General features: G+C 44.3%; 1 protein-coding gene across 3 annotated transcripts in view; it reads right to left on the bottom strand.

The window, feature by feature from the left end:
• FSTL3 (follistatin like 3) overlaps positions 1 to 16,485 on the bottom strand; it is a 170,762-nt gene that overhangs the window by 132,819 nt on the left and 21,458 nt on the right. For all 3 annotated transcript variants that reach the window (XM_081960262.1, XM_081960261.1, XM_081960260.1), the window contains 3 exons: positions 13,722 to 13,907; positions 4,392 to 4,607; positions 1,216 to 1,443 (listed from right to left, as the gene is read on the bottom strand). In XM_081960262.1, the coding sequence (XP_081816388.1) occupies positions 1,216 to 1,443; positions 4,392 to 4,607; positions 13,722 to 13,907 (630 nt within the window). The remainder of the gene's footprint in view (positions 1 to 1,215; positions 1,444 to 4,391; positions 4,608 to 13,721; positions 13,908 to 16,485) is intronic.

Here is a 16,485-nt window from a genome sequence, read left to right as displayed (position 1 = left end):
TATTAAACTGAACATTTTTAGATGGTAACAGGGGTGGGTTCCTGCCAGTTCTAACCTCTTCTATAGAAGAGGTTCCACAAATCTACCGTGCCGTTTAGAACCGGTTCCAGCTCCCTCCCCCCGCCCGTCCACACATCATCAAGATGAAGAGCGAGAGGAGGAATTCTGGGAGTTGAAGTCCACAAGTCTTAAAGCTGTCCCAAATCTGGACAGTCTTATTTTACTCAAAACTGGAAGGGGAAGTAATGTTAGTGGGGGATTTTTGAAATAGCTAACGAATGCCATGATGTGGTTGTGTTTTTAAGTATGAATAATTTGAGGTAAAAGCACGTTTAAATAATTGTAGTCAAATGAGAATTGTGGTACATTGATAGTAAGATATACAAAGATTTTTGATTTAAAGTGTATAAACTAATATGAACTACAAGTAATGACTGTGGAAGAAATGCACTCAAGTTATCTGTAACCAATCGACACGCTTTCTACAAGATGTAATGAAGGATGATTCTTTTTTGTGTTTTTGTTTAATTAAAATAAAATAAAAAATTTCCAAAAAAAAAAAAAGACAGCCAGCCTACAAAGTTAGCTAAGACCCCGGCCCCCTGGGAGTCTGACCACCAATCAGAATACGTGTCTTACACAGGAACAGGAAGCTCCAAGGTGGGTACCAAGAGAGGGTATAAAACTCAGGCTCTCTAAGCATCTCTTCCCTTTTTCCCAAGCATCTCAAGCCATATGATCCTATCCACCATTAAAACAATTTTCTAAACAGCCACCATGTTTCCAGAGTCTTTCTCCCCTCTTGGGACTGAACCCAGAAGGAAATTTCTTCCAACATTAGGTTTCCCCCTATCGAAGCCAGATGCGAAGGTTCCAAGAGTTGCCCTAATTAATTTACGAGCGCCAAGACGAAATTCAAAGTAGAACCATTCGTTTATTAGGACTAACATCTTGGCACGGACTTCTGTGTAGCTGAAACTAAATCACACTTAATGGCATCTGACCTTTACCCCTGTGCCCCCTCCCCTCTGGCTGAGATCATCAATCACATTCTCCAACAGGACGTTATGGCAGGGTCCTGGACAGGCGCATTCACATCCCAGTACAGAAATATGAGACTTTTACTCTGGCCAAAAGTATGCATGGCATTTCCCTCCCCTTCTCAAGGTGATGTAGTAGTCATGGAAACGCCTTAGACATTGACACCAGACTTACATGTACACCTTCCGTAATGCCGGATCCCTATGGATTGACCGAAGTAGCAGGTGGCTCGCCGTAGGTGGCAGGTAGAAGGGTAGGTCACATTGTTGTTCCCACAGATTGTGTGGTCTAGGCTGGTGGGATCTGGACAGGGTTCAACGCGACACATCACACAGTGGGCACTCTCGGTCTGGTCCACCACGCAGGTGTGGGTTCCGGGGCAGACCACGCTGGAGCAAGATTCTGTTGCAAAGAAAGACATGGAGATCAACCTTGGGAGGTAGACTGTCTCTTGACATGGAGGTTCCTTCCATTCCTATGGAACACAAGGATGCCTAGAGTTATGGTATGGAGATGAGTGGCCATATAAATTGAAATAAATCAATAAAATGATAAAATTTCTGAGAAGGCCGACATTCCAGTGGTGGGATTCAGCCGGTCCGCACCTATTTGGGAGAACCGGTTGTTAACTTTCTAAGCAGTTCGAAGAACCGGTTGTTGGAAGAAATCTCACTTTGTTTTGTTTTTCCACTTTACAGGCCTAATCCTGTAAGGAAGGCAGGAAGGAAACATTCTGGTGTTTCTAGCCTAATTTTTAGTGCCCTGCTTACAGAAACTGCCTCTCTGGTTAAGCCTTCTGACATTGTAACAGCTAAGGCGAAGCGCCCATCAACCTGAGTGACGTTGAGTTGGCCATGCCCACACAGTCATGTGACCACCAAACCACACCTACCCAGCTGGTCATTAGGACAGAGAACCGGGTGTTAAATTATTTGAATCCCACCACTGCAACATTCCCCATATGGCCATCCGTCTGGTAAACTTGAAAGATTTGTTTTTCTCGTCATGTACATCCAAACTAGATTGATTGCTTCTCTGTGTCACATAATATATACAGGTATATGCTTAATTTTGTATTTGTTTGTTTGTTTGTTTATTCTGTCATGGTTTTGTAGTGTATATTGGAGGTGAGAGCTGTATGCAGGAAAATTTCATTTCATAATGTATGCCTATTCTATTCTATTCTATTCTATTCTATTCTATTCTATCATGAAAAATAGCATGAGGGCAATATGAGGGCACCAGCAGTGTGCAGCAGCTGCCAAAAAAGCCAACACAGTTCTAGGCTGCATCAACAGAGGGATAGAATCAAGATCACGTGAAGTGTTAATACCACTTTATAATGCCTTGGTAAGGCCACACTTGGAATACTGCATTCAGTTCTGGTCGCCACGATGTAAAAAAGATGTGGAGACTCTAGAAAGAGTGCAGAGAAGAGCAACAAAGAGGATTAGGGGACTGGAGACTAAAACATATGAAGAACGGTTGCAGGAACTAGGTATGTCTAGCTTAAGAGAAAGAAGGACTAGGGGAGACATGATAGCAGTGTTCCAATATCTCAGGGGTTGCCTCAAAGAAGAGGGAGTCAAGCTATTCTCCAAGGCACCTGAGGACAGAACAAGAAGCAATGGGTGGAAACTAATCAAGGAGAGAAGCAACTTAGAACTGAGGAGAAACTTCCTGACAGTTAGAACAATTAATCAGTGGAACAGAAGTTGCCTCCAAAAGATGTGAATGCCCCAACACTGGAAGTCTTTAAGAAGATGTTGGATAGCCATTTGTCTGGAACGGTATAGGGTTTCCTGCCTAGGCATCTTTGTTGCTCTTCTCTGCACTCTTTCTAAAGTCTCCACATCTTTTCTACATCATGGCGACCATTAGTGGTTAAACCATCAGTCTACAACCAGGAGATGGTGTGTTCTAGTCCCGCCTTAGGTATAAAAGCTGGCTGGGTGATCTTGGATCAGTCACTGTTCCTCAGCCCAACTCACCTCATAGTCACCTTTTGTCATTGTGTGCCGAAAGTGTGAGGGCACCCGCAGCCATAATGCAATGTTCATGCGACTCCCCCTACATGCCCTGCCCCCTGTGACATATGCACCTGACCCCCTGCATTTGCCCCGCCCCCTGCACATGTTGCAAGACGTCCCAGACATGCATACGTCGTGACCCCCTCTCTGCTCTCCCGCCCATGCACCCAGCCCCCCGCCCCCTGCCCATGCACCCAGCCCCCCGCCCATGCACCCAGCCCCCCGCCCATGCACCCAGCCCCCCGCCCCCCGCCCATGCACCCAGCCTTCGCCCCCCAGGGCGCGGCAGAGCCTTGCAGACCATCTGGCTGACATGCGCAGTGGAGCTGGGCTGTTGTGACAGCTGGCATGCCCGCAGAGAGAACTCTGCGTGCCACCTGTGGCATGCGTGCTATAGGTTCGCCATCATAGGTATAGGGCGTTTCACATTAGAGCAACAAGACACAAGGACAGTTTCTCCCCATGCCATCACTCTGCTAAATAACTAATTCCCGCAACACTGTCAAACTATCTAATGAAGCTGTATTACTATTATTCTTCACATCTTTCCTATTATCTATCTCCTTATCTTTTGACTATAAATGTGTTGCTTGTATCTTACGATTTTCATTGTTTTATTTAGTATCCTAGTGTGATTTATGTTGATTGCTTATTTAGTATCCTGTGATAATCACTAAGTGTTGTATCTTATGATTTATGATGAATGTATGTTTACGATATGATCATGATTTATCACTTGTTGTTTGTATGTACACTGAGAAACTTATGCTCAGGAGAAAAAAAATCCTTGTGCGTCCACACTTGGCCAATAAAGAATTATGTTCTGTTCTGTTCTTGTTCTTGTTCTTGTTCCGTTCTGTTCCACTGCACTCCCCTCCACTCCATTCCACTCCACTCCACTCCGTTCCATTCTATTCTGTGATCAAAATTCAGATCTGCTTCATATCTATGGCAGTTGAAGTATCCTGGAGTCATTTTTAGACTTTCTGACTAGCAAAGCCAATGGGGGGAGCCAGATTCATTTAACAACCGTGTTACTAACTTAAGAACTGCAGTGATTCACTTAATCACCGAGGCAAGGAAGGTTGTAAAAGCGGGCAAAATTCACTTAACAACTGCCTCACTTAGCAACGGAGACTTTGTGCTCAGTTGTGGTCGTAAATCGAGGAATACCTGTGGTCCATTTTATTACCCAACTTGGTAATGTTATCAGTGATGGTCTGCAAGGCAACCAGCAGGCTCAGAGACCACCAAGGACCCCACAGTTCGAGATTCCTGCCTGGAGATCAGACACAGCCACGGAAGAGAAACAACACTCACTTTTGCATTGTCCTTGGTACATGACCTCCAAGTCAGGCTGCCCTTTGCATTTGGCCATGAGGAGCTCACATTCATCTTGGTAGGTGAAACCGTTGGAGCCGCACACTTGGAGCTTCCTGGGAAGGTTGGAGCAATCGGGAGCACAGACACACTGCGGGCGTCTATGCTTCATTTTGCAAACCTTGCCTGCTCCACAGTCCACCCCTTCGCAGGACTCTGGGAGAAGAAAGGAAAACAAGGTGTCAACCATTGTTAGAAGAAGTAGACATCAGGGTTCATCTCAGGAAGTGGAGGACAAATCATTTATAAATTGGTTTCTTCATAAATGGTGTTCCTTTATAAATTATAATATAATAATTTATAATATCCTATTATAAATAATATTAATTGGGTGCCAAATCACATTTGACCAATAAAGAATTCTATGCTGTTCTGTTCTGTTCTATATTCTATATTCTGTATTCTGTATTCTGTATTCTGTATTCTATATTCTATATTCTATTCTGGTCTATTGTATTATATTCTATTTTCTATTCTATATTATGTATTCTGTATTCTGTATTCTATATTGTATTGCATTGTATTGTATTGTATTGTATCCTATCCTATCCTACCCTACCCTACCCTACCCTACCCTACCCTATTCTGATGCCCTATCTGTATTCTGTATTGTATTGTATTGTATTGTATTGTATAAATTATATATATATAATTTTCTAATCCCAGTAAGGGTATGGCTAGCTGATGAGAGCTAATTAGCTCGAAATAGATCTATACTAGGCTCCCTTTATTTATTTATCAGTACAAATACAACACAAATATAAAAAGGCAACATTAAAAATAAAAATATGGTTTTCTGCCTGCATGGTCTTCTGTGATAAGCCGAAGGACAGAAATGAGGGAGTAGTGACCTTCCTCCCATATTTAGGCATACCAGGGGTTGTAACACACATACATATATGTGTGTGTGTGTGTGTGTGTGTGTGTGCGTGTTGTTGTTGTTGTTGTTTTTTGTGCTGATAAATAAAGGGAGACTAGTATAGATCCATTTCGAGCTATTTAACTCTCATAAGCTAGCCATACCCTTACTGGGATTGGAAACCTGGTCTGTATATTTGTCCATACCAGGGGTTGTAACACAAATACATCCATCCATACATCCATCCATACATACATACATACATACATACATACATATATATATATATATATATATATATATATATATAGTGTGTGTGCAATAGTGGCAAGTATCTATAGTTCTCCCCTTCGGGGAGAGGGGGCGGTCTAGAAATCAAATAAAATAAAATAAAATAGTAGGATGAGGGTGGAGGTTCGTTCTCTGAGCTTGTGGGTTGGTTTCTGAACATTTCATTAGCAGGCTAGGTAACACCTTCAGCAGAATTTAGGGGATGAGGATGTGGTGTGTGTGTGTGTGTGTGTGTGTGTGTGTGTGTGTATCAAAATAATTGAATCCCGCCTCTTGAGCTTAATATTTAAATCGTAAAAACATTCCATTGATCTTAGCATGAACAATGAAAAGAATCACTCCCACGGATAGGAATGTATAGTTAGTCCTTCCTTTAGGAACACAATTGAGACCAGAATTTTAGTCGCTATGCAAAGTGGTTGTTAAGTGAGTTGTGTTCGATTCTGCAACTTTTTTTTTTTTTGCCATGGTTGTTAATTTTATCCCTGCAGTTGTTAAGCGAACCACACAGCTGTTAAGGGAATCTGGTTTCTCCCATTGATGTTGTTTATCAGAAGCTGTTTGGGGAAGTTTCAAATAGTGAACACATGAATATATATCTGTCCCTCCCTCCCTTCCCCTCTCCCTCTCCCTCCCTCCCACTCTCTATCTGTATGAATTCAGAAGGGAACAAAACGGCAGCTGATGTTTTCCACATTCTCATAAGGATCTGCACCTGGGCTCTCCTTGTCCAGGTTCAAGGCCATCATACTTGACAAATATGCACTACTGACCAGCCACCAATGGGCTGACCCTTGTCCACTGGACCAGTTCTGTCTCCTCTGGTACCCGCACCAGGGCCATTCTCAGGCCCACGATGTGCTTTCCAACACGTCTGAATCAGTGGTGGCTTCTTACTGGCTCGGACCGGTTCGGATGGAACCGGCAGCGACCCAGGCCTGCTACACCCCCAAACTGGTTCTCCCGTCTTGTTCATCTTGTTTTGTACAAAATACAATTTTGTATTGCACTGTGCATGCACGCACAGCGCATCCACGCATGAACTGGCAGCAGTATCTGCCGGAACCCACCCGTGATCTGAATGCAGGCAAAACCCTCCATTCCAACCCAGCTGTGTCAAAGGAAGAACTCCCCCAAATTGCAAAGACGTGTCTGCATGATCAGACAATCGCAGGGAACGTGTATTTTGCCGGAGGTCTCCAAAAGAAGGAGAGTCACGTCGGCTGGAAAGGATCCTAGAGAAAGCTTTTTATCATACAATGGTCTTCCCTGTTTCGCACCGAGCTTCCGTGACATAAAAAACAAGAACAAGCAACAAATCAGAAGAAAAACTGTCTGGGGGGAACAGGAGGGGGGGGAGAACGAGGGGAAATATGCCTCGTTGGACTACAGGCGAGGAGGGAGACAAACGGGTGCATTGTGTGACTGGGGGACCCCCCCGGGCAAAAACTGTCTGGCGGGGTTCAAAGCAGGCGGGCGAGGTGTGCGAAAACTCATTCCCCCAAAGCGCAGGAGTCTGGAGGAGACGTGTGTGGGCCTTTCTGGAAGTCTGGGAGAAGGTTGGCCAGCAACCAAGTTGAGGGCTGTCACGTTTTTAATTATTATTATTATTATTATTTCTCTTTTGAAGGACATTTTGTCTGATGCTTACAGGGACGGAGTCAAAGGGAGAATCTCTGAAGTCCAAAGGTGCCTTTCTGATCTTGGCCAGACAAATGATCTGGGGAGCAGGGGAGCAAAAAGTGAGGAGGAAAAGAAGGACTAGGGGAGACGTGATAGCAGTCTTCCAATATCTAAAGAGCTTCCATAATGAAGAGGGAGTCAAACTATTCTCCAAAGCACCTGAGGGTAGAAGAAGAAGCAATGGGTGGAAACTAATCAAGGAGAGAAGCAAGTTAGAACTGAGGAGAAATTTCCTGACAGTTAGAACAATTAATCAGTGGAACAGAAGTTGCCTCCAGAAGTTGTGAATGCCCCAACGCTGGAAGTCTTTAAGAAGATGTTGGATAGCTATTTGTCTGAAACGGTTTCAGGGTTTCCTGCCTAGGCAGGGGGTTGGACTAGAAGGCCTCCAAGGTCCCTTCCAACTCTACTATTGTATTGTATTGTATTGTATTGTATTGAGGGTGGGACTCAGAAAGAGGCAGGGTAGACTGCACCCCTCCTTGGAAGTTCTACTGGTAATTCTCAATGTATGACCACGATTGAGCCCAAAAGTTTGCCCTGTCAGTGTTTCCCCAGTTTATGACCTTCCTGGCCACAGTTGTCAAGTCGGTCCTCTCGCCCCTCCTGTTCAACACATATGTGAAGCCGCTGGGAGAGATCATCCGTGGTTTTGGGGTTGAATACCATCTGTATGCTGATGATACTCAGCTGTACGTTTCAACCCCAAATCACCCCAGCGAGGCTGTCGAAGTGATGTCCCGGTGTTTGGAAGCCGTCGGGGTCTGGATGGGGGACAACAGACTCAAACTCGACCCCTCCAAGACTGAGTGGCTGTGGCTACAGGCACCTCGGTTCAGTCAGCTGACTCCAACGTTGGCCATAGGGGGCGAACAACTGCCCCCTGTGGAACGGGCGCGCAATTTGGGCGTCCTCCTTGATGCCCGGCTGTCAATGGACGACCATGTGGCAGCCGTGGCTAGGGGGGCGTTCCACCAGGTTCGCCTGGTGCGCCAATTGCGCCCCCTTCTGGACCGGGATGCCCTACGCACGGTCACTCATGCACTGGTGACGTCTCGCCTGGACTACTGTAATGCTCTCTACATGGGGCTTCCCTTGGGACGCGCACGAAGACTGCAGCTAGTCCAGAACGCAGCCGCGCGGGCAGTCATGGGGAGTACTAGGTACTCCCACGTAACACCGCTCCTGCGCGAGCTGCACTGGCTACCTGTGGTCTTTCGGGTGCGTTTCAAGGTTTTGACCACTATCTTTAAAGCACTCCATGGCATAGGGCCTAGTTACCTGCGGGATCGCATCCTCCCACATACATCCCTGCGGCCAATTCGCTCTCACAGGGAGGGGCTTCTCCTGGTGCCGTCCACTAGGCAATGCCAACGGGCGACACCAAGGAGTAGGGCCTTCTCTGTGATGGGCCCAACCCTCTGGAATGACCTCCCCCCCGACATTAGAACCACCACTGACTTCCGCTCCTTCCGGCAGAAACTGAAGACTCACCTGTTCCGACTGGCTGGTCTGGCATAATTCTTAACGTCTACCTCCTGGCATATATATTTCCTACTGGTTTTTTAGGGGACTTAATTTTATAAGACACTGGGGTTTTAAACTTTGTATATTTTAAATTATTTATTTAGCAATTACAGTTCTGTCTATTTTATCCTCCTCTTATTTATGTATTTATCCATTTAATAATTTTTAATTGTTATTATGTATGATGTTTTTGATATGGACTGTACACCGCCCCGAGTCCCTTTTGGGAGAGGGGGTGGTCTAGAAGTGCTAATTAAATTAAATTAAATTAAATTAAAAAATTAAAAAGTGAATCCCGGCAGGTGTTTAAATCAGTCACATAGTTGTTAAGGGACTCTGGGTTTCCCCATTGACTTTGCTTGTCCGAAGGTGGGTCACATGACCTCAGGAGACTGCAACCATCAACAAACCTAAGTCAATTGCCAAGTCTCTGAATTTGGTTCACTTGACCTTGGAGATGCTGATCGTAAGTGTGAAAAATGGTCACAAGTCATTTCCCCCCAGTGCTGTTTTAACTTTGAACAGTCGCTAAATGAACTGTTGTAAGTTGAGGACTACCTGAATTAAGCTCCTTTCAGGGAACAGCAAGTGACGCCCCATCCCTGTGATGGCGAACCTATGGCGCATGGGCCCAAAGTGGCACACAAAGCCATGTCTCCCTTGCCTGTTTGTCTTTGGGTTTCTGGCACGATCCTCTGTCCGCGCATGCAGCAGTGCGGAAAACCAGTGTGCCCATGCACGCTGGTCAGCTGAAGTTGGGCACATGTGGATGCAAGGTGGAGCTGGGCTGGGGCAACGGCTGCAGGGGTGGGTTCCTGCCAGTTCTAACTTCTTCTATAGAAGAGGTTCCACAAATCTACAGTGCCGTTTAGAACCGGTTCCAGCTCCCTCCCCCCGCCCGTCCACACATCATCAAGATGAAGAGCGAGAGGAGAAATTCTGGGAGTTGAAGTCCACAAGTCTTAAAGCTGCTAAGTTTGAACACCTCTGGGGTTTTTTTTCTAAAGGGTTAGGGGTGCAAGTGTCTTGTAACTTGACAGCTTTAAGACTTGTGTGCTTCAAATGCCAGAGTTTCTGAGCCAACATGACTGGAGGAGGAATTGTGAGAGTTGAAGTCCACAAGTCTTAAAGCTCTCAAGTTTGAACACCCCTGGGTTTTTTTTTCTAAAGGGTTAGGGGTGCAAGTGTCTTGTAACTTGACAGCTTTAAGACTTGCACACTTCAATGCCAGAGTTCCTGAGCCAACATGACTGGAGGAGAAATTCTGGGAGTTGAAGTCCACAAGTCTTAAAGCTGTGACATTTGAACACCCCTAGGGGGGGGATTTCTAAAGGGTTAGGGGTGCAAGGGTCTTGTAACTTGACAGCTTTAAGACTTGCATGCTTCAAATGCCAGAGTTTCTCAGCCAATATTTTGGTTGCTAAGCAAGAGTGTTGTCCAGTGAGTTTCACCACATTTTACAAGTTGGCCACTCCCACCCGGTCACATGGCTGGAAAGCCACTCCCACAAAGCAGGCCACACCTACAGAAGAGGTTCTAAAAAAATTTGAAACCCACCACTGAACGGCTGGCATGCCCACAGAGAGGGCTCCGTGTGCCACCTGTGCCATAGATTCGCCATCGTGGCTATAGGGCATTTCACGTTAGAGCAACAAGACACAAGGACAGTTTCCCCCCATGCCATCAATACAATACAATAGTAGAGTTGGAAGGGACCTTGGAGGTCTTCTAGTCCAACCCCCTGCCTAGGCAGGAAACCTTATACTGTTCCAGACAAATGGCTATCCAACATCTTCTTAAAGACTTCCAGTGTTGGGACATTCACAACCTCTGGAGGCAAGCTGTTCCACTGATTAATTGTTCTAACTGTCAGGAAGTTTCTCCTCAGTTCTAAGTTGCTTCTCTCCTTGGTTAGTTTCCACCCATTGCTTCTTGTTCTGTCCACAGGTGCCTTGGAGAATAGCTTGACTCCTTCTTCTTTGTGGCAACCCCTGAGATATTGGAACACTGCTATCATGTCTCCCCTAGTCCTTCTTTCTCTTAAGCTAGACATACTTAGTTCCTGCAACCGTTCTTCATATGTTTTAGTCTCCAGTCCCCTAATCATCTTTGTTGCTCTTCTCTGCACTCTTTCTAGAGTCTCCACATCTTTTTTACATCGTGGCAACCAGAACTGAATGCAGTATTCCAAGTGTGGCCTTACCAAGGCATTATAAAGTGGTATTAACACTTCACGTGATCTTGATTCTATCCCTCTGTTGATCCATCACTCTGCTAAATAACTAATTCCCACAACACTGTCAAACTATCTAATGAAGCTATATTACTATTATTCTTCACATCTTTCCTATTACCTTTCTCCTTATCTTCTTTTGACTATAACTTTGTTGCTTGTATCTTACGATTTTCATTGTTTTATTTAGTATCCTAGTGTGATTCATGTTGATTGCTTATTTAGTATCCTGCGAGTATCACTAAGTATAATCTTTATTATTATTTTTTGAAAAAAACACAAACAAACAAGACACAACAAACACCCTAAAAGCATCTTCCATTACAAATTGTAAAAAGTGTGTCAATTGGTTACAAAGAACTTTCGTGCATCCCTTCCACCGTCATCACCTATGATTCATATCGTTATATATATTTACATCAGATATATTTATCTATATTACTATCATCATACCTCATCCTTCATATGACTATAGTTGTTTTAACATACCTTTATAACAAATATTCCAAAGTTTAAGTGTAATCTTTATTGTCATTGTATTTAAATGCGACGAAATTGGTTAATGCTAAGGGTTGTATCGTTTGATTTATGATGAATGTATATTTATGATACGATCACGATTTATCACTTGTTGTTTGTGTGTACACTGAGAACTTGTGCACAGGAGACAAATTCCTTGTGTGTCCACATTTGTGTCCAATAAAGAATTCTGTTCTGTTCTTTTCCAAAGCGCAATCCCTTTGCACGCATGTGTCTGAAAAAGGGTCATAACTCAGCTTTTTCAGTGTCGTCGTAATCTTAAACAGTCACTAAATGAACTGTTGTAAGTCAGCAGTTCTGTTTTATGTTCTGTATTGTGCTTTCATTATTTTGTCCAATAAATCTTCACTAACCTGAACTGTAGGAATAGTCCCAGTGCCTTTGCACGTTTAAAGGAAGGGTCGTCATCCCATCTACCTCTATTTATTTAATTAAATTTATTTACTTCCCATCTCACTGTCAAGGGACTCTCTATGGTTTACAAGATTATAACATTGTTTTATAATGAGATAAAACAATTAGAACGTTAAAAGTGCAAAAGAGGTTGTGCATTAAAAGTTTAATCATTAAAATTAAAACGTTATATTAAACATAAAGTTGAATGATTATAGAATTATAGAAGGTCCTCAAGGGTCATCTAGCCCAACCCTCTGCTGATGCAGGAAATCTGCTCCTTTATAGGTGGCTGTCCAGCCTGTGTTTACAAGCCACTAACTGAGGACCAGCTGTCTTTCCCTGTGGCTTATGCAGCTAATTAGCCAAAATCCAGAGCCAAAAGCCCTCATTCAAATTTTATAACCTATAAAGGAGAATATTTGTACAGTAGTGCAGGGTTGAAATGAGTTTTATTAACACGTCTGTGTAACCCGATAGGAATATGATAACTTATGACAGTAATTGAGCTCAGAATTATGACCTGGCAGTTGTTAAGCAGGAGGCCAATTTTATTACTGTTTGTCTGGCAGTCATTAAACGTATACCGTGGTTGTTAAATGAATGCCACGGTCTTAAGCAAACTAGGGGAGACATGATAGCAATGTTCCGATATCTCAGGGGTTGCCACAAAGAAGAGGGAGTCAAACTATTCTCCAAGGCACCTGAGGGTAGAACAAGAAGCAATGGGTGGAAACTAATCAAGGAGAGAAGCAACTTAGAACTGAGGAGAAATTTCCTGACAGTTAGAACAATTAATCAGTGGAACAGAAGTTGCCTCCAGAAGTTGTGAATGCCCCAACACTGGAAGTCTTTAAGAAGATGTTGGATAGCTATTTGTCTGAAACGGTATAGGGTTTCCTGCCTAGGCAGGGGGTTGGACTAGAAGACCTCCAAGGTCCCTTCCAACTCTGCTATTGTATTGTATTGTAAATGAATCCATTATACCCAATGGGCATTGTTTTTGCTGGGAACAGGAAGTAAGCACTGGGAACCAGTAAAAAATGCCAAAAATCGTGGTCTTGTGATTGCGGGATGCTGCAAACAGCCGTAAATGTAAGTCGGTTGCCAGGCACCCAAAATGCGATCAGATGATCACAGGAATGTGTGTCTGTGACCATCAGGATTTCAAAATTTGGGCTGTAAATACAGGCTTTGTCGTAACTTCAAATGTTCACTAATTGAGCGGTCATTAAGCAAGCATTATTTGTAGAGACTACTACTTGTTGGCTGGGGATTATGGAAGTGGAAGTGTACATGTTTCAAAGTTGTTGAGGTTGAGAAACACCGTTCTACCCCCAAATTCTGGGATATTCGTCATTTAAAGGAAGAGCCTAGTAGAGACCCTGAAGCCAAGGAAAGAATATTGTAATCAATGGTAGCATTCAGCCGGTTTGGATCGGTTTGAGCGAATTGGTAGTGGCAACCTGCAGGTCGCCCACCCGCCTCGGCCCTATGCCATCCTGTTGCGCCACGTTTTCTAAGTCATGTGCATGTGCGCAAGCCACGCGCGCGAGTAAAGCACAGGCGCGGAAGGTGCACACTCACATTTTCAGTGCACGGCGAACTGGTGGTAAAATTATGTGAAAACCCACCTCTAATTGTAATGGGTAAATCTGGCACTTTCCAGTTTAGGAGAGATCGCGCTCAGCTTCATAGGACTGATTAGGATCCAGCGCTTAAAGCAAGTTACAAAACATTTTACCTTTGCAGGGGTGGCAGCTCACAAGGCCCAAGATCCTAAGAAGGCCGATCTTGTTGTCCGGGTGTGAGTAATTTGACCAGGCCATGTCCATATTTCCATTGCCACAACACTCTTCCCAAGTGACCCCCATTTGGAGAATCATTGTGCACTTGGCTTCCCGTCCTTGCTGTAACCAGCAGATCCCACCTGTAAGGAGACAGGGAGACAACCGAGAGTTCTCTCTTTTTTTATTACAGTTTTTTCTGTAAATAAAAAAAAAACCAAATTATTTCAAAAGTTCAAAAGTTAGAAAGGAAAGAAAAGAAAAGAAAAGAAAGAAGGAAGGAAGGAAGGAAGGAAGGAAGGAAGGAAGGAAGGAAGGAAGGAAGGAAGGAAATGAGCGGCTATATTAATGTTTTAAACAAATAAATAAATTAGGACTGAGAAAAGGATCTGCAACAAAGCGGAAATGTGGAGAACTGCACAAAATTATATGTAGCTGTATCACAAGGAGGAAGCCTATAAACATGCTTGCTTTGCATTTAACATCTCTACCCAACTTGTGCTTCCTATATTTATCTGCTGATTAGAATTAAATTAATCTTCATTTTCCACAGTTCTCCAAACATTGTAAAGTAGTTCTGTATACGACAAAAAGGATCTAAAAATGACTATGGAAAATATGCTTACTCTGTGTACCACAAACATACAGATTGCAGCAAAAATCCTTGCTTATATTTGGGTAAGCTACTGGCAGTGCTGTTTGTATGAAATCCAGTTTTTTGACCTAGTAAAATATTGCTTCTGTAACTCCCGAGACCAGTTTTCTATTAATAGTATTGATTTCTGCAATTTTAGGATTATCTCTAGATAGCAAATATTTCCATGACAGCTAGATGACACTTTAAATTAGAATAGTCCAAGTATTTGCCATCCAGACATGATAATTCTAGTTTATTTTCAGTAAAAGGATCTATAGCAGAGGTGGAATTCAGCCGATTTGGATTGGTTTAGGCAAACAGTAGTACCGATGATCAGTTGACCCCAGTGGTGGGTTCCGGATCCCATTCCAACTGGTACAGTTGCAACGGGCCCGGCGTCACCCACATGGATGTGCGCGTTGCATGCATGCATCGTACCTGCCTGCGCAAGCCTCCGCGACACTCCAGCTGCTGGGCGGAGCATTGCAGAGGCGCTGTATGTGTCATGCGCGGAAGCACCAAAGGCTTAAAGGACAGGTAAGGAGCTCGGGCAGGTGGGTGGGTACGTACGGTAGTACATACCGGGCAGTACGGTACCCAGTGCTCCGGTCAGGCTCCGGTACATACCGCCTGCAACCCACTACTAGTTGGCCCTGCCTACCCATCCCTGCCCTATCCTGTCCTTTATATCCTGCTTTCTAACTCATCTCAATTGTGTGGCGCAGCTGATTCCCCCCCCCCACCTCGCTGTTCTGCTTACCGTTGCTGACTTGGAAGGTAATCAGCTGAGCCTCTAACTGAGCTCCATTTTCAGTTCTGCACGCAAGCACTTTAGGCGCATGTGCACAGAAAGCGCACGTTTAACGAACCGGTTGTAAAGCCAGTAGCATCTCACCACTGATATACACTGTAGGTATAAAAATGCTTGATAAAAGTCAGTCTCCAGATAGAACGAAGAAACTATGGAAGTTCAATTGTTGAACTTCTGAACATTGTAATTCAGAAGCATTCTTATCTCTGTATTCCAATGTTACTCACCCGTGGCAACTTTACATGCAAGTTTACAATTGCGGGAGTTGAAGTCGATACTGGGACATCTTAAAATTGCTAAAGTTGAGAAAAGCTGAGCCAGTCACCTATAGATAATTGATTCCTACTATATACAGGTACACCTCGGCTTAAGACCCCAAGAACCCCAAATATCTGTTGCTCGGGGAAGAAATTGTTAAATGAGTTTTGCCTCATTTTACAACCTTTTTTTGCCACAGTCGTTAAGTGAACCACTGCAGTTAAAGTTAGCAACATCATTGTCAAGAGACTCTGGCTTCCCCATTGATTTTGCTTGTCAGAAGGTCGCTAAAGGGGATCACATGACGCCGGGACAGGGGTGAAATTCAAATTTTTTTACTACCGGTTCTGTGGGCATTGACTTGGTGGGCATGGCGGGGGAAGGATACTGCAAAATGTCCATTCCCCTCCCCCCATTCCAGGGGAAGAATACTGCAAAATCTCCATTCCCACCCCATTTCAGGGGAAGGATACTGCAAAATCTCCATTCCCACCCCATTTCAGGGGAAGGATACTGCAAAATCTCCATTCCCAACCCATTCCAGGGGAAGGATGCTGCAAAATCTCCATTCCCACCCCATTTCAGGGGAAGGATGCTGCAAAATCTCCATTCCCAACCCATTCCAGGGGAAGGATGCTGCAAAATCTCCATTCCCACCCCATTTCAGGGGAAGGATGCTGCAAAATCTCCATTCCCAACCCATTCCAGGGGAAGGATGCTGCAAAATCTCCATTCCCACCCCATTTCAGGGGAAGGATGCTGCAAAATCTCCATTCCCAACCCATTCCAGGGGAAGGATGCTGCAAAATCTCCATTCCCAACCCATTTCAGGGGAAGGATGCTGCAAAATCTCCATTCCCAACCCATTTCAGGGGAAGGATGCTGCAAAATCTCCATTCCCAACCCATTCCGGGGGAAGGATGCTGCAAAATCTCCATTCCCACCCCATTTCAGGGGAAGGATGCTGCAAAATCTCCATTCCCAACCCATTCCAGGGGAAGGATGCTGCAAAATC

The sequence above is a fragment of the Natrix helvetica genome (assembly GCF_964273705.1).
Source record: "Natrix helvetica genome assembly, chromosome: 1".
Classification (NCBI taxonomy): domain Eukaryota; kingdom Metazoa; phylum Chordata; class Lepidosauria; order Squamata; family Natricidae; genus Natrix; species Natrix helvetica.
Note: the sequence above shows the minus strand (reverse complement) of the source record. Positions and strands in the feature narration are given on the sequence as shown.